General features: G+C 39.3%; 1 protein-coding gene across 8 annotated transcripts in view; it reads left to right on the forward strand.

Annotated features, from left to right (window-relative positions):
* Positions 1-16,646, forward strand: part of HEMGN (hemogen) — a 42,662-nt gene extending 26,016 nt beyond the window's left edge. For all 8 annotated transcript variants that reach the window (XM_067743866.1, XM_067743867.1, XM_067743865.1 and 5 more), the window contains 4 exons: positions 5,807-5,932; positions 7,997-8,090; positions 12,238-13,298; positions 15,677-16,646. In XM_067743866.1, coding sequence (XP_067599967.1) covers positions 5,854-5,932; positions 7,997-8,090; positions 12,238-13,297 — 1,233 coding nt within the window. In that variant the 5' untranslated portion in view covers positions 5,807-5,853 and the 3' untranslated portion in view covers position 13,298; positions 15,677-16,646. The remainder of the gene's footprint in view (positions 1-5,806; positions 5,933-7,996; positions 8,091-12,237; positions 13,299-15,676) is intronic.
* The last annotated feature ends 2,409 nt before the right edge of the window (positions 16,647-19,055 follow it).

The raw sequence follows: 19,055 nt of genomic DNA on the forward strand, positions 1-19,055 counted from the left end.
GAAAGTGAGGACAGAGATGTGATGGGGGCTCAAGGTGGGAGCAGACTTGTTCTTCCCCAGCTAAATGACCACACATCAATGTTTATTCAGAGATGCTTATTGTCTATTCATTAAGAAATAGAAAGCAATATTGGTGGAGGAGGCCGGAGGAGGGACTTTGGAACAAACTAAATTGAAAGTCAGGTTACAGCCATTCTAAAGTCATAGACCGTGTTATCTGTATGTGTACAGTAGCATCTGTTTCAGCAGAGACAGAACTTATTTATCATGCATCAACAGGCTGTGAGAGAGAGGGAAACCAGAAACTCTCCTTCTCCACTAAGGAAAACAAAGCATGATCAACTCTTTGAAAATAATTTAAAAGGTTTGAAAAAGTATTTTAGCAAGGAAAGAACACTAAGAAAAAAAAGTGTATGATAGCTTCCCTTTCTTGACTTTTCCACCCAAATGCACTCCAGGACAATGCCCAGGTGCATAATTAGAACACTTCTAATAATACTGTTAACACTGCCCGAGTTTATGGCATGTCTATCTGCACAGTGCTTTTTATTTTATAGAAAGCTCTCATGATCTCTTTTATCCTCCCAGAATCCCTGGGAGGTATTACTTTTTCTCTGTTTTATAAGGGAAGAAAATGAGAATCAGAAAGAATTGAGAGATTTTCCCCCAAATTACACAGCCAGGAAATGGTAGAGTCCCAAATCCCTTGCTCTTTTTTTCTACACGTTTTCAAATTCCATTCACACGGTCTTCACAGCATAACACTCCATGTATGGGATGACAAACCAAAGTGTAGCAAAGTGAGCGCCCTCTTTTCTATAATTCTATCAATATGGCCTAAAACTACGTCAGTTTGGGGGCACTTTTATTAGGTCAAGTTTCTCACTGAATAGTATCCAGTGCTCCCTTTTCACCCCCATCATAAAGAGCCCCAGGGCAGAAGTTCTTAGGAATGTTTTTCCCTCCTTCCCACATCTGCCCAGTTCAACCAGGCCTCTGAAATGCATGAACAAGGCCTCAATACTAACTTAAATGTGCTCCAGATGGGTCAGGAGGCAGGAAAGCAATTCTCTCCCTCAATATCTAGTTTGGTCTAGTAGGAAGAAGGCCAGACTTGGAGGCTGCAGGCTCAGGTTTCATGCTCAAACTACCAGTCTAGCTCTGTGACCCTAGTAAAATCACTTTACACCCTGAGCACCAGTGCCTTGATCTGAAAAGTGAGGATACTAATAGCTATTTTATAAGTTTGCCACAAAGATTCAGGGAAGCACTTGTGAAAGTGACCCTGTGATGGGTTTGACATTCTGATATTCTGCTGTAGCTATCTTGAAATTCTTAATAGTTTTTGAAGGAGGAGCTCTGTATTTTCATTTTGGACTGGGCCCTGCAAATTATATTGCTGGTCCTGCCTGTATGTTCTTGGCCAAGTCACTTAACCTTTCTGGGCTCCAGTCCATAATTAATTAAATTCTTAGGAAAGAAATTGTTAGGAAAATTCTCAATCCTCCTTCTATCTACCTATTAGCAAAATTTGACAGGTTGATCACTCCCTCCTCCTTGAAACATTTTTTCCACTTGACGTCCAAAACACTACACTTTCCTCTGCCTCACTGGCTGCTCCTTTGCTGTTTTATCCCTAATCTATTAGCATGTCCAAAACTAAACTCCTGATCATCTCCTGCAAGCCTGCTCCCCCCAGTCTTCTTTGTCTATTAATGGTATCTCCATCTTTCCAGTTGCTCAGACCAGAACCCTTGTCATACTCTTTGATTCTTTATCACTCACTGCATATCCAGTTTGTAAGCTACTCCAGAGTCTGACCACTTCTTCATCACTCCCATCACAGTCCAAGCCTTAATCATCTGTATTCTGCAGGATCCTTCTAACTGGTCTCCTTGCTTCCACCTCCTCCCCTGTCCCCATGGTCTGTTCTTTATATAGAATAATCCTTGAAAAATATGCCAGGGACTTCCTTGGAGGTCCAGTGGTTAAGACTTCATGCTTCCACTGCAGCGGGCGCAGGTTTGATCCCTGCTTGGGGAACTAAGATCCCGCATGCCAAGCAGCGTTGCCAAAAATTAAAAAAAAAAAAAGTCAGATGGCATCAATCCTCTGTTCAAAACCATCCCATGACTATCCATCTCAATCAGAGTAGACATGCCTACAAGGGGCAATAAGCTACCTCTCTGAACCCACCTCCTACCACTCTCTCACCTCAGGCCATTTGCCAGTGCCTCTCAGCCTACAGTGCCCTCCCAGATGGCAGCCTGGTTGGCCCCTCACCTCCTTCAGTCCCGAACAACTGTCACCCTGTTTAAAATAGCATCCACCATCAACTCTCCCCCCTTGTTCCTTATCCTATCATTCCATGCTCACTTTTCTTTCTTCTTTTCAAAAAATTAATTAATTAATTAATTTTTGGCTGCATTGGGTCTTCATTGCTGCGCAGTCTTTCTCTGGTTGCGGTGAGTGGGGGCTGCTCTTTGTTGTGGTGTGTGGGCTTCTCATTGCGGTGGCTTCTCGTTGCAGAGCATGGGCTGTAGGCACGAGGGCTTCAGTAGTTGTGGCACGTGGGCTCAGTAGTTGTGGCTCACGGGCTCTAGAGCACAGGCTCAGTAGTTGTGGTGCACGGGCTTAGTTGCTCCTCAGCATGTGGGATCTTCCCGGACCAGGGCTCAAACCCGTGTTCCCTGCATTGGCAGGAGGATTCTTAACTACTGTGCCACCAGGGAAATTCTAACTGCTATATCTTCAGCACAGAGGTCAGTGCCAGTGAATGACAGTAGAAAGAGCTCTGGAACAGATGATGGTATTACTAAGTGACAGCAGCATCAGCCCCTCTGAGTGTATAAAGTACTTTCACAGGCTGCACACCGATGAGGCTGGCCCTGCATACAAGAGTGAGGGCGTTTATGGGGACTGCTCTGGGCTAAGCCTCCTACTAGATTATACTGTGGGGATAGAAAGGTGAATCAGGAGTGGTAACCACCCTCAAAGGGTTTGTGGCCTAGAGAGAGGTATTATGTATATATGCAAATAACTCTAGAACAAGGCAGCTTTTGTTAAAAATATCTGGCCTTTAATGCCTAGCATCTCACATACTGCTATGGACTCTAGACTTCACTACAGAGGGAAAGGACAATGAACTATGGCTTGTGAATTTACTGACTGGCTATTTTTGTCCCAGACAAGTTCCTGCTGTGGCCTGCTTATCACAACAGAGACACCTTGCCTGACTTCCAATCTAGTTTGCTCCAAACTCCCTCCACCTGCCCCCTCCACCCAATATTGCTCCCTAATTACTGTTAACTTGAGACCCCACCCTCATATAGTCCCTCCACATTCTGCTCCTAGATATCAGAACATGGGGTGGAATCAACTTAGGCAGGCTGCAGCAGGGTGTAAAGGGTCTAAATATTATTTCCCTCCAATAAAGATGTACATATCTCAATGGGCCTACAGTACACAGAACTCAGGGACTAACATCTGTCCACCTTCGTCCACCTTTGTAGTCTGACAGCCTTGCTCAGTACATGGCACAGAGGAGGCATTCAGTAAGGTTTGCTGAATCGTTGAACTGGGTCTTATAAGCTTGAAGGATAATTGTATTTAAGAAGTAATTCTGCATCTTCTGTAAGGCATCCTGGAAGTATTCTAAAAGGTTATCTTATTTCATTATCATAAGAAATAACCTAATCAGTAAGAATTAAAACATATCAAATAAAGCGACTAATTTAAAATGCCAGTTTAAATTATAAAACACTCCTGTTTTATAATTTTCAAAGCTACTTTAGTTTGTATTGGAGTTTTTAAAACCCTGTATCTGAAAATCCAAAAATTATCATGAGATAAATTGCAAGTTACACTTTCCATTCCCTATAGGACTTCTTGGAATAAGGACTCCCTGGAGTTATCTGAATTTTTAGGTAGAGATTAACTTACAAGAAAGACTGGGGAACCGAGAAACTTAAAGCTAGAGCTTAGGATCTAGTAATTAAATACCGCATTGAGTTTTGGTGGTAAGCGCTTGCGTGCTTGTTATATAATTCTCAATATTTTTCAGTGTGTTTGAAAAAGCTGCTTCTCTCATATGTTCACGTCACACATACATTTTCATACCCAGGTAAGATCAAGCATAACAAGATGACCCATCTTGTCATTAGTAAGATGTGGTGCCACCAGTAAGTAAGAAAATTTGGGGCAGGTAAATCTTTCCCCTCCTTGGTTCTCAATTTCTCTGTGTATAAAATAGGGGGAGGGACTAGATGGTTTAGGAGGAGATGCTAATGCCTTAAGAGTCTATGGAAGTAGAGGGCATCTATTCACATTATAAAGGTTTTCTCTTTATAAAGGATTCCCTTCAGGTTTTCTCTGAGTTCCTTAGTGCATTTAAACTGTGACTTGACTTACCAAAATCTTGTCACTATACTTTTATTACTAATAAAGCAACTAACACTTACTAAGCATGTTGAATATGCTAGGCACCATGTAGTCAATATGACAGGCACATATGAAATGCATTATTTGATTGAGTCATCCCAATAACCTCATGAGGTACATACCAATATTGTCCCATATTGTAGGTAGGTAAACTGGCTCCAAGACTAAGTGGCCTAAGGTGACTGAATTAGGGAATGTGGCAACTCTGGAATTCAAACTCTCTTCACCTCAGTATCTGACTCCAGATACAGTGTTAACCCTGCATCTCACAGACTGTTTGCCTGTAATAGGAGGTGGTCAGTGTTCCTTTCCTTGGTGAACAATCCTGATTCTCTGTACCTCTTTGCCTTCACAAATCGGGTGACCGATTGAAGATGGGTGATTCCTTTGGTTTCAACTTAATTTCTGTGACATAATGTGCTGATATTTTCATTGAGAAATGATTTTGGGGGCTTCCCTGGTGGCGCAGTGGTTGAGAGTCCGCCTGCTGATGCAGGGACACGGGTTTGTGCCCCGGTCCGGGAAGATCCCACATGCCGCGGGGCGGCTGGGCCCGTGAGCCATGGCCGCTGGGCCTGCGCTTCTGGAGCCTGTGCTCTGCGGCGGCAGAGGCCGCAGCGGTGAGGGGCCCGCGTACCACAAAAAAAAAAAAAAAGAAATGCTTTTTGACCTTCCCTGGATGAGTCACAGTGGATTTCACTAGCTATCTTGAGTCAATTGTGAATGATCAGGTGAGCAGAAGAGGGTTCAAATTTGCTTTGAATTCCTAATTTAGTTCTTTATGTCTATTATCTAACAGAAAGACTTTCCATTACTTTGCATCAGGTTAAGATGAAAAAATGCCACATGCAGGAAAACAATATAAGATTAATTTCATATCTTCATAATTTTCACATTCATAATATTCACTTTCACAAGAACTGTGTGAGGTGGGCAAGTCAGGAATTATTCACCCACTTTGCAAATGAGGAAGGATAGTCACGAAAAGGGGAAGTGATTTGTTCAAGGACATCGAGCTGGTTAGGTGCTAGACTTGGTGTTCTTCCTATACTATGCCACCTCTGTATGTAAAAAGTAACATCGGACTCAGGTACTTCTTAGCAGACCCAAATGACTGCCATACTGGAGGCTGTGACATACCAGCCTGTGGCTGCAGGGCTGCCTGTATAACTAGCCACTATGGTGGAGGAGGACATAGCACCAGCTGTGCCCCCTGCTCACACCTGTGCAGTATGATAAAGAAAGTAGAAGTAGCCAGCAGCTGTGGTCCAACTAGATAAAACTTCTAGGCAGGAAGTCAAGTGACAAGTGAACTCGGGTTTGTGTGTGTTTTTAACTGTTAGTTACTTTTGACATTTTAAAAAAGGGTTCTTGTGGAAGTCAGACCAAACAGCAGGAAGGTATTGCAGCAAGATGGATTTGGGAAAGGACCAGTCTCACTTGACGCTCCATCAGATACCTGATCCTCATCAAGAAGAGAACCATGTTCCAGGTAATGAAAGAGTCCTTAAGAGGTAGTGACTGTTGGGAAGGATTGGACTATGATTATTTTCCTCTTTTTATGGCTCTGGCAAAAAAGGGGCATAATTGGATACGTTCATATATTAGAATGGAAGAATTGGGGCTATATAACTTTCTGAGGTGCCTTCTAGCACTAAGATTCTAATAAGCCAGAGAAACACAAGGAAATAATGAATAAATTATTAATAATATATATAAATGAAAGATAACGAAAATACCCAATACCAGATAGTTGTGGTAAAACAAATACAACCATATACTTCTTTGGTAATGTAAATATAGTGAAACTTTTGGAAAGGGATCTGGCAATAAGTAGCCAGATAATAAGAACTATAATAAGAACTATAATAGTGTTTATTCTTTTGACTCACTAATCTTAGTCTTTGGATCTATCCTAAAGCAGCATTTCTGCCGCTTTTGCAGAACCCTAGGCCTTGAGGCAGTGATTTAAAACTTTTTAATGCCATGGATCCCTTTGGCATTCTGATGAACCTCTAGACCCCTTCTTAGACTAAGAAGTCTGAATACATAAAATTAAATACATAGGATTATAAAGGAAGCAATTATATTAAGATAAGTTATCAAAATAAAAAACTATGATATAATAATATATGTGCTTATTTACAGATGCATTAAATAACAAGGTCCAGTGGTGGATCTAATTACCACTGTATCAAATCAAATATATCATCTCAAATAAATGATATTTTAAGGTATCTGCAATAACTGTCATGTTATATGAAGAAAATCTGTAATTTCTTTTTGTGACAAAATCACACACTGCTAAAACTACTGTGGTTTGCTACCTACATTCATAATTGAAGGAAATGGTCATTTAAATTAAAGATTGGTAAAAATAAAAGTATAATTTTCCTCCATCCATGTTCACCATTAAGGACTTCTGTCCTAAAAACAAAAGGTGCCATGGTCCAAGGGACATTTTCTCTTTTGGGGGTCCCCGTGCAAATTTGAAATCATTCTATAGTCTCTAAGAAGTTCTACATCAAAGACCCAACGTTAACTTTTCACAAACTTGGATGGCAATAGAACCTTTCTTGATAATAACTTTAATATTCCAAAGAACTTGGAGAAACGTCATCCAAAGGAAAAATGTACAAAAGAAAAAAAGCTGTTGTGTACATGAAATATTTATTATAATTTGATCTACAATGGCAAAAAAAAAATAACTGGCAACAACCTAAATGTTCAATACGAGTGGAATGAGTGGATAAATGAGAATACATCAACTCGATTAAGTATCATGTAGCTGCTAAAGTTATAATTATGAGGACGAGATGATGGAATATATATTTTTTTTAATTTTTATTTTATTTATTTATGGCTGTGTCGGGTCTTCGTTTCTGTGCGAGGGCTTTCTCTAGTTGCGGCAAGTGGGGACCACTCTTCATCGCGGTGCACGGGCCTCTCATTATCACGGCCTCTGTTGTTGTGGAGCACGGGCTCCAGACGCGCAGGCTCAGTAATTGTGGCTCACGGGGCTAGTTGCTCCACGGCATGTGGGATCTTCCCAGACCAGGGCTCGAACCCGTGTCCCCTGCATTGGCAGGCAGATTCTCAACCACTGTGCCACCAGGGAAGCCCAGAATATATTTTTGATGTATCAGGTTAATAAATGATAAAACTGTGGTATGCCATCATTACAACTTTGTTTAATATAGGGACTAGATGAATACGAGGAATAAAATGAAAACAGGTTATAGGATGGCAGAACATGGCTGATTTTTTTCTTTTATGTTTGTACAATATGTACACTATTTTGAAAAAATTAATAGGTTGGTAGCACACTTATGTACAAATACTGACCTTTTCACTTAAAAAATGTCGACTGAATGTTTGCACCCAGGCATTCTTCAGAGGTACAAGAATAAATAAGATATAGTTCTTGTCCTCAAAAAGCTAAGGGAAAAACTTACACACCCAGTAAAGGGATTCTACCATTTTTTCTATAGGACTCTTTTCCTGTTAATGCCACAACTCATCACTATCTCCCATAACTTTCATTTTGATCCTACAGAAGTCATTGGAACTTGGAGTTTAAGAAACAGAGAGCAACTCAGAAAAAGAAAAGCTGAAGCACAAGAAAAGCACACTTCACAATGGCTATTTGGGTATGGTATTGCTGCAAGGGGAAAGGAACTGATGTTTATCTAGCGTATGCTACTTGTCAAGTGGTGCTGAGCACTCTTACGTACTATATTTCATCTTTCCAAAAATCCCATGAATTGGGAGCTGTTATCCTCATTTTACAAAAAAGAAACCAAGTCTCTGAAGGTTAAATCTCTTGCCTAAAGTCACCCATCTAGTAAAGTGATGGGAACAGAATCTTATTTATGGTCTCTTTTAATTACAGTACCAGTTGATCAAATTATGTATATTGTAGAGAGGACTGGTGTTCAACAACCCTAGTAATATAACCATAGAAGTATCTGTTGGGAGCGGGAGACACCATTGAGAAGACCCCCAAGCTTGTTCTCCAAGCTTTCTATTAGTGAAATTCTTCTTGAATGGGTGTAGTTAACTCTCCATGGAGTAAACCAAAGCACTGTCTGTAAATGAGTGATGGAAGAGTTTGAGAGTTCCTAAGTGTCCAAAGTCAGCTGTATGTAATCTCAGGAAGGGAGTACATGAACATGACTATAAATTAGGCAGCATCTAACTGCACCATTTAGAATATAACTGTGAAAACAGAGGTATTGCCTGCTTGGAAATAGAAAAGGGGAGCCCAAGGAGCCAAAGTACAGCATCCATCTGAGCCAGGGTTTCTCAACGCTGGTGTTATTAGTGCTGTGGATAGGCGACTTCTTTGTGTGGGAGGCTGTCCTGTGTATTGAAGATGTTTCGCAGCACCACTGGCCTCTGGAAACCCACAGGACTCTCCCCTCCCCATCGTGACAACCAAAAATGTCTCCAGACCTTGTTAAATGTCTCCTGGGGTCAGGGGAGAGGAGGTAAAATGCTCCCAGTTGAGAACCACTGATCTAAGCACTCTTCTTCTTTAAAATTTTTTTGATTAAGATTTAGATGTGCATTTCTTCTTTACTGTAAAAATGTTTCCTTCAATGGCAAAAATAACATAGGTATACATTTTTCACAGGGCTGGGCTCTGCTTTGTGAAAAAAACCCAAAAAAACATAGGTAAACATTTGTCTAGGCATCATTTTTTTAAAAAACATACAGTGCAGATGTTTTAAGTACCTATTCCCACTGTGGACTGAGTGTCGTCTGTTCTGCAACAACACATGTTTCTACAACACCAGTTAGCTCACATATGATTGGTAAATATGAGAATGATGTCAGTATAATGTGGAAGTTGTGTTAGTTCATAATTTTTCCTACTCAAAAGAAGCCAGAATAGTGGGAATAGAGTTAAAACCTTCACAGGAAAGGAAAAAGCCTTCAGCTTGGCTGATGTATAGACAGGGTCCTTTTCAGCCTTCATCCGGGGCTTCTTCCCCAGAGAAGGACATTGGTAGCCTTGCAAAGATCTCCACATATAGCAGGTTGCACTTCCTCCTGTGCTCAACTTAGCGGCAGCCCTGCTGTCTCAGAGCACCCTTATTTGCATGATCTCAGCACTGAAAGCCTGCATTTACACTCTTGCTTTTGTGCATTTTTACCATCCCCGAGGCAGCCTCCAGCCATAGTAAGCTGCCTGTCTGGACTATCCAAGTTATCTCACCCTTGTCCCAATTACTGTTTATGCTAGTGTTAAAAAGTTGCATAGGATTTGAATCATTTGCCCCAACTTTATTTTTTCCCCATAAGCACTGTCACTTTTAGTGCATGATTTTGCAGAAAGTGAGGTTTTTCAGGAATGCATATATGTTATAGCAGAAACTTCTGTACTCAAGTCCTCTGACAGGTGACTCTGTTGAAGAACACACAATTAGTTCCCCTAATTCCTTACTCACCAAGCAACCTTCTGATCATTCCTTGCCTTCCCAAGTCTTTGCATTTCTCACTGTTCATTTAAAAATTGGTCTTTAGGTTTACATATCAATCTCTTTGAGCTGGTTGATGAGCTCTGACCCTAGAAATGGAGCTGGTTTCAGTATGCTCATAGAATTGGGCTTCTGTGCTCATTGTTTTGGGGGGGGGCAAGGCTGAAGAAGTCACTGGAGTAGGTGGAACCTTAGTGAGCCTCTTGGCAGCTGGCCGGCCTTGCTGTTGTGACACATATCTATACTACTGAGGGCTGTCCTCACTACAACATTCTAAACAGTGAAACCTTAGTTCCAGAGAGAAGCGGTAGAGTGTAATAGTTAAGAGCCTGGCTGCTAAAGCCAGATGGCTAAATGACTAGATTTGAAGAGTGGCTCCCTTACTTCTTAGCCATTTCACCTTGGACAAGTTATTCAACCTCTCTGTGCTTTAGTTTTTTCATCTGCAAAATGGAGATAATAATAGTATCTACCACATAAGTTGATGTGAAGACTATATGAGATAACAGAATAAGTAAATTACTTAAAACAGTGCCTGGCACATAGGAAGCACCATGTGTGTGTATATATATATATATATATATATATATATATATTTCTGATATTTATATAAGAGTACTAGTTTCTATCTGGATGATTCATTCATATAAGTTATTACATGCAATTCTTAGGACAACCACATGAGGTTGGGCAGATACTATTTACTCCATTTTACCTGTGAAGAAATCAAGGCATAGAGAGTTTAAGTGACTTGCCCATGATCACATAGCTTATAAGTGACAGAGTACAGATTAAATTTTAGGCCACACAGATATATTTGTATCTTTTGAGAAACCACCAGGAAGAACATGGAACATTACTCACATTTCCGTCATATAGAGATCTACATAACAAATTATTTAGGATTTAATTTCTAGGATAATAATGTTGCCTGAAGAATTCACATACATCATCTTTTTAAAATCTGACAATAAGGACTTTATAATTTATCTTGTTACCTTGGTTACTTGGAATTAAACTTCCAAATGCTGAGGTACCATATCATTTTTACCTTCTATATTATTTTTAATATTTATTTTAAACTGTACTATTACAATATGTACCTTTTTAATATTGACTTCAAACTGGTTTTGATGAGACAACCTTTAAAAAAATTTAATTATGGAAATTTTTAAACATGCAAAAGTAGAATAGGGTATACATTTTTTAAGTGTACAAGGAACTGCAAGCATTGCATAGGTGTAAAAAACACTGGTTTTATCTCCAAAGACTGTCTTGTTTACTAAAAGAAATAGGGTTTCTCCAGAAATAACTACAGGATGAGGCAGCCTATGTTCTTTACCTTAAGCATAATCCTCATAATAAATCCTATAGGAGTGGTAAGCAGGGAGAGCATTTCAGCCCTGTGGTCTGTTGGAGAAGGCTCCACGGGGCAGGTAGCATGAAACAGAATTTCAATAGGTTTAGAAAAATGATGAAATGCTTTTTTATAGTATCTTTTTCTTCCCCCAAGTCCATCTATATTAGCCATCTGTGTTTGGTTATATTTGCAGTACCTAACAATTTGTCATTGGTTGCAATATCCATGCATATCCTTTCATCTTCTAGATCTTTAGCGATTGGTTCAGAGTAGGTATAATATGACCACTCATGCCTTTCCACCAAGCTGCTTTACCTCAAGGAAGTGTTTTTGCAGCTTTGGAGCTGTGGACCCAGCTTTGGCCACTCAGCCTGCTTTACACAAGACACTGTATTAGATAAGCAAGCCACATACATCATTCACCTGCAGGCTGCGCAGATGAGGAGCAGACCTGCACTGCAGATCTAGGAACACAATCATATCAGTTTACCCAGGGTATAGAGAAATGAACTCACATAGACTAAACCCAGAGAGACTAGCATATAAACAAGAATGCCAGTCTATTAATGTATAACATCAACAATACATTTTCCATAACCAAACTTTAAGTATATGCTCTCAAACGTGTGCACACACCACACACACACACACACACACACACACACACACACACACACACACATACACACACACACGCTACACTCACCAAGAAGATTCCTGTAGAGCAAGGCATCAGAGACAAAAAGTCCTGAGGGTCATTTCCTCTCCCAACAATTGAGAGCATCTAGAACTGCTTCTTCATTTTACAAACAAGGAGACTGAGGCCCAGAGAGAGATTAAGTGCTTTGTTCAAGGTCGTGCAACAAGGCAGTGGGAGTCCTGGGACTGTTATTGCCAAATGTTTATTTGAATTCTGGAGCCCTGTTGCTGACACTAATTCTCATTTCTCTATAGAGAGAAAAAACATAAGCGGCAGAGAACAGGAAAAAGAAGTGAAAGAGGCAGAAAGAGACAACAAAATACAGAAACGAAGGTGGAGCCTCTGTCACAATTAGAAAAGGAAATGATGGAGAAAGCACCAGCACCTACAGAGAAAGAAACTGAACCACCCAGGAGTGTGACCGAAGCTCTCCTTCCGGTAGCCTCCACGCAAAGAGTTGTGCCCAAGAAACATTTTTCTGAAATAGGTCAAGAAAGCATTATCCATCAGGAAAATTCTTCTGAATACCAAGAAACAGCAGTACAAAACCACCCTTCTGAAGTACTCCAAGATATGGCTGAATCTGGAGACCTCTCTCCTAAAATGTACCAAGAAATAGCTGTATTTCAAGACCATCCTTCCCAAATGCGCCATGATATGGCTCAACCTGAAGACCTCTCTCTTAAAATGTGCCAAGAAGCCGCTGCAGCCAAAGCCCTTTCTTCTAAAACATCTGAAGATGTAGCTGACCTGGAAGGATGCCCTCTTGAAGCATACCCCAAACCAGATGTGCCTAAAGGCTACGCTCTTGAAACATACCAAAAAAGAGCTGAACCTGAGCAACACAATTCTGAACTAGGTCAAGGAATAGCTGAGACTGAAAATTTTGTTCCTAAAGCACAAGAAATAGCTGTGCCTAAAGAGCTTTCTATAAAAACATACCAAGAAACAGTTGAACCTGAACACTTTTCTCATAAAACATATAAAGAAATTGCTGTGTCTAAAGCCCCCTCTCATAAAACAATCCAAGAAACACCTGCTCCTGAAAAATATTCACCTGAAATATACCAAGAAACACCTGGGTCTGAAGAATATTCACCTGAAATATACCAAGAAACAGCTGGGCCTGAAGACTATGCACCTGAAATATACCAAGAAATACCTGGGCCTGAAGACCTCTCTACTAAGACATATAAAGATAAGGATGTGCCTGAAGAATGCTTTCCAGAGCTGTACCAAGAAAGAGGTGGGCCCCAAGACCAGGATCCTAAAGCACACCAGGAAGATGCTAAGGATGTTTATATTTCTCCTTGAGGTAGGTTTGTTTTTTTTTATTGGGGTCAAGCTAGTGACATGCCCCTTATTTGTGTTCCCTGTTCATAATCAGAGTACCAGATAGGTTTATCTCCCTTGGAGCGGTGATTTATTGCCTTCTTTGACAATCCTGGGTTATCCCAGTTATCTCAGTGGGTATCATCAATGTCTTTGGCTAGTTTCAAGTGAAAAATGTTTTTCATTCAACCAATATCTGTTGGTATATTACCATATAATTAAAAGAAAATCATTGAAACTATAAGTGTGTATAGTGGGTACTTGTACATACTATCCATTTAGGGAAGCTTTAGCCAGTGAAGAAAAATGAACCCCATATAGAGTGAATTATGTGCAAAATATTTTAAAGGACAATTACATTTAGATTAACAAGAAAACTTGGTGAATAAAGTTTTTTTCTAGAAAATTAAAATTTCCTGGAAAACTAAAGGTAAGTAAATTCATGGTACAAGCTACTGAGGGAGATACAAAGACATAAAATATGATCCTGGTAATAGGGAACTCGTTCTTGTAGGACTTACCAGGCTTACCCCAAACCCTTTCTATTTAAATATTTGCTCCTGAAAAGCTTTCTCCTCTGCATAGCATTTAAGAAATAATGTGACCTTTCTTCAGTTTGACTTGTCTCGGGGACATAACTGAGAGCCTTGATTCTCTTTGTGCACTATTGTACACAGTATAAGAAATGGGCTGTCTAGCGGACCATAGCTATCCCCAGGGAATTGTGTTCTAAAGAAATCCTTTTGGTAGCTTATTTTCTCTTTCTCCTAAAGTATGAGTGCAACAAAAACCTGGGGTTATTGTATTCCAAGTAATACAGGTTTTGAGGAAATACCTTTTAAAAAATTACAGTAAAAGCAGACATATGAAGCACTACTTGTACTGACAGGAGTCCCCTGATGGAGAAGCAGCTCTAATCAACACAGTGCCCGATTCTAAGAGTTTCATTTTAAACCCAGCAAGGTTAAGATGGGCAATTAATTAATGCTTATTTTGTTTTGGGCTTTGTCTTACCAAACAAGTGGAAATATCTACTTTTTGCTGATTATAAAATTGTCATAATAATAAATTATAATGTTTATTATAATAAATTAAAGCAATATATAAGTGACTGTAGAGTAAAAGTCCCCTATAATACCATCTCCTATCTCTGATCCCCAAGGTCAAGTTTTTGTTTTGCTTTAACAAATGAGATGGTATCAATACAATACATTCCATTTTATAACCTGCTTTTTTTCACATACAATATATATTGTGGTCATCTTAATGACATCTTTTGTAACAATTGTACAGTATTATACATACAATAATTTATTCAACCAATCCCTATAATGATGAACACTTAGATTACTGCCAAGTTTTACTATTACAGCAACGTTCAATGAAATCATTGGAAGTAACATTTATTTAAATAACATTTATTTGGTACTTTCTATCTGCCAGACACTGTATTAAACATTTCATGTGAATCACTTTATTCAGTGTTAAAAACCCTAGTGGATGAATAATATTATCCTTATTTTATAGATAAGGAAACTAAGGCACTGGAAGCTTAAGTTGGTCTGATTACTTCCTTTGGACAAATCCCTAGAAGTTGAATTGCTGGGCCAAAGGGTACCAGCATTTAAAGTCTGGATACATTCTGTCAGAGTAGCCTCCAAAAATGTTGTAGCAATACACAGAAACCAAGAATTTATGTAAGTGCCTGTTGCCCATGCCCTTGACAACACTGCACATGATTGTTTTAATAATCTACGCCTATTATGCTAGGTTAAAAAAAAAACCTAATTGTTTTAATTCCCACTTTTTTATGACTAATGCTGCTAGGCATATTTTTATGATTATTATGAATTCAGTTTTTTTCTTTTGAGAATTGCCTGTTTGAATCCTTGTTCCATTTTATATTTGGAATATCTACCTTTTTGATTGATTTAAAAAATCTCTTTAAATAATAGTTATTAAATCTTTACCTACATATAAGTTGTAAATATTTTTCTAGTTGTTGTTTGTGGTTTAACTTTGTTTATAGTAGTTTGGCATTCTATATGACAAAATTTTAATGTTAGTTTTTAGTTATTCAAACCTGTCACGATTTTAAGTCTTAATGATTCAAACCTGTCAGTCTTTTCCCTTATGGCTTCTGGTCTGTGGTCTGCTTAGAAAGGCCTTTATAATCTTAAGATTACAGGAATATTCTATTGTTTCTACAACATTTACTGTATCTTAATATTTAAATCTTTAATTCATCTGAGATTTGTTTTTGTGCAAAGTGTTAGGTAGAGTTTTTTTTCTCCAAGTGGATAGCCAATCATCCCAATACCATTTATTAAATGTATTTTCGTATTTTATTTTATTTTACAGAAATGAAGGAAAAACCCAAAGCAGAGGAACCAGAGATACCAGCAATTCCAAACGTTCCTCAAGAGATTCAACCAGAAAATAAAATTTATAGTTGTTTTGTTTTAACAATGTGCAACCATCATAGTTATCCAACAAAATTCACATCTTAGTACATTATATGTGTGATTTTTCTCAAAATATGGTAGAAATCTCTACAATATTCATTAATATTTTAACAGTGGTTTTTCCCCCATATATAGACCATATCTGAAAGAGAGAACTAATGTGATTTTTCAGGCTCTACCACATAGACAACATCCTGCTAGTGTGTGTGTGTCTGTGTGCACGCCCACGCGTGCGCATGCGTGTGTATATGTAGGTATATTAGGGAGAGGATAGTGGTGGGAACAGACTTAACAATTTTCCTGCCCTTAAGAATTAGTCAAATAAATGTTTGTTTTCAGGGGAAAATTACTGAGCCCTCCCTTTTCCCATTTTTAAGTCTGAACAATTAAAATTTGAGGAAGTATATAGTTTTCTTATAAACTTTGTTCAATTACTAATGTAACAATAGCATCAAAATCTTTTTTTGTGTGTGGTACACGGGGCTCTCACTGCTGTGGCCTCTCCTGTTGCGGAGCACAGGCTCCGGACGCGCAGGCCCAACAGCCATGGCTCACGGGTTCAGCTGCTCCGCGGCATGTGGGATCCTCCCGCACCGGGGCACGAACCCGTGTCCCCTGCATCGGCAGGCAGACTCTCAACCACTGCACCACCAGGGAAGCCCAGCATCAAAATCTTATTCAGGCTTCAGATGGCTTTTAACAATTTAACAATTTTAACAATTCTTATTCTTGGACTCCTTCAAAGATATTTTGGAGTGATGAATGTAGTTGTGTATTTGAATTTTGATTTTCTATTTTTACTTTTTATACACTGTAATTGTGCAAAATGTATATTAAATCATTATCACGTGTTTGTGTGGACAGCATCATGGTAAGCACTGTGAGGGTTAGAAGACCTATAACACATAGTCCTTGTCCACTAGGAGTTTAATCTAGTCTCGTGGGGGAATAAAACAGAAAACAAATAATTACAAAAGAAAATAGTAATGCTAGTGCCACTTGAATTAGAAGATACAACAGAGGGAATGCTCACTTTTTTGCTGGAGTGACCCGAAAAAATTACACATGAGTGGAGCCTTGAAAGATGGAGAGGATTTGTAATATAGGTGAGGATAGCAGCATTGTTGTATGTGACAGAGAGAAGGGTGAATTAAAGACATGTTCAAGAGAACTGCATGCAATCTACAGTTAATGCAGGGTCCATGTGGAATAGCAGGCTAGCAGGCTGAAAATTATTGTATTATTGGAGTTGTATGGAATTTTGCTTGCCTAACTAAGACGTATATTATTTACTTAGGTAATGGGGAGCTAAATAAGACTTTTGAACAAAGAGATGGCAGTTTTAGTATTTCAGGAATATTTATCTGGTGATAATGGTCAGGATTAACTGAAAATGACGAGAGACTGGGGACAGGAGTAGAAACTATTCTGGGCAGGAACATGTCTGAAAATCTTCCCTGGTAAGATGTCACGGAAAAGCCCGAACGAACTTTTTGGCCAGCCCAATATTTTTTGAGGGGAAGAGGTTTGTTTTCAGTTTTCCTTCTGTTATTACAGAGGACTCAAAATAAAGGAGATTTCTGCAAATGGTTCAGCAAGGGCACAAGTATGCAAGCTCTCCATATAGGCACTGTGCTAGGTACTAGGCTAGAGTGAAGAACACGACAGGATCCCAGTCTCTCAAGCATTCATGGTGTAGAACAGTGGTTCTTAACCCTCACCATATATTAGAACCACTGGGGAAAATTTCAAAATCACAGTTGCCCAGGCACCTCCCCAGGGATTCTGATTCACCTATCTAGGGTGACATCAAGACATATTTATATTTTACATTGTTTTTTGCTCTAAATAATTTTTGAGGAATAATTTTAGAATTATATAAAAGTTGTAAAGGTAGTACAGAAGTTCCTATATAGCTCTCACCCAGTTTACCCTAATGTTAAGATCTCATATAACCATGGTCCATTTATCAAAACTTAAACTAAAATTGTTATATTACCATTAACTAAACTACAGATATTATTGGGATTTCATTAGTTTTTCTGCTAATGTCTTTTTTCTGCTTCTGGATCCAATCTAGGCTACAACATTGCATTTGGAGCAGTGGTCCCCAACCTTTTTGGCACCAGGGATGGGTTTCATGGAAGACAATTTTTCCACGGAGGGTGGAAAGGTAATGGGAGCAATGGTTCAGGAGGTAATGGGAGCAATGGTGAGTGATGGGGAGCTGCAGATGAAGCTTCACTGGCTCGCCTGCCCACTGCTCACCTCCTGCTGTGCGGCCTGGTTCCCAACAGGCTGAGGACCAGTACCGATCCATGGCCTGTGGGTTGGGGACCCCTGATTTAGAGTATTTTAATGGCTCTCCAGATGATTCTAATGTGCAGCTAGGGTCGAGGACCACTGGTATGGTGGGAGGTTACAATGCTATTTCCCTCCTGTTTGCCACACCCTCTCCCACAATAAAATTTCCCCCCTCAGCATATATTAATAGAACAATGATTACTCATATCCCATTGTATTACTCAAGTAACAGTAGATATTGAGGACAGCACACCATATGATAGTCCCTTACATCTGGATGGCACTTCAGAACTTGTACTTTCATATACACTTTTTAAAATTTGATCTGCACAAGAATCTTTGAAATAGGCTGGGCAGTGATTATCATTCCCATTTTACAGATGAGGGAATAACTGCAGAGAGGATGGGTACTCACCCAAAGTCTCACCTAACTTCCTCAGTGTTCTTTGTGATGGTTTTCAATCTTTGGAAATCTTGTCTCAATTTTACCTGCCAGGGTGGGTCAAGATTAGAGAAAAAAAGAGTAAACTGAAACCTCAAGTTCTAAAAGTGTTTCATTAAGATGAATCTTACGAGATTTGCATATGTACAATGTACAGGGGCACAAAGGTGAAAGAGATAAGGAAGTAGATGATATGAAGAAATATAGTACATTAGAGGAAGAGGGGTCTTCTCTTTCTACCTTTTAGGACCCTTTCTGCTTGCCTTCTTATCCCACTCCCTATATAGACATACAAACTCTGCTTTCTAACTATTCTCATTCAAACACGAGTGTGTATCTAAAAATGTTCCAGTTTTCTTCTTGGCTTAGAGCCTTGATGTCATAGAATTAAAGTTTTGCAAGAATCCATCTAGCCCTACTTTGTGCTACCCTCCACTCTTGGGTAGAATAGTTGTTCTTTAAAATCCATGAATCTTATGATATTAAATCTAATATGATGTGTGAGAAGATCCAAAGCTTTAATTGATAT

Source organism: Pseudorca crassidens, chromosome 7 (assembly GCF_039906515.1).
Source record: "Pseudorca crassidens isolate mPseCra1 chromosome 7, mPseCra1.hap1, whole genome shotgun sequence".
Lineage (NCBI taxonomy): Eukaryota > Metazoa > Chordata > Mammalia > Artiodactyla > Delphinidae > Pseudorca > Pseudorca crassidens.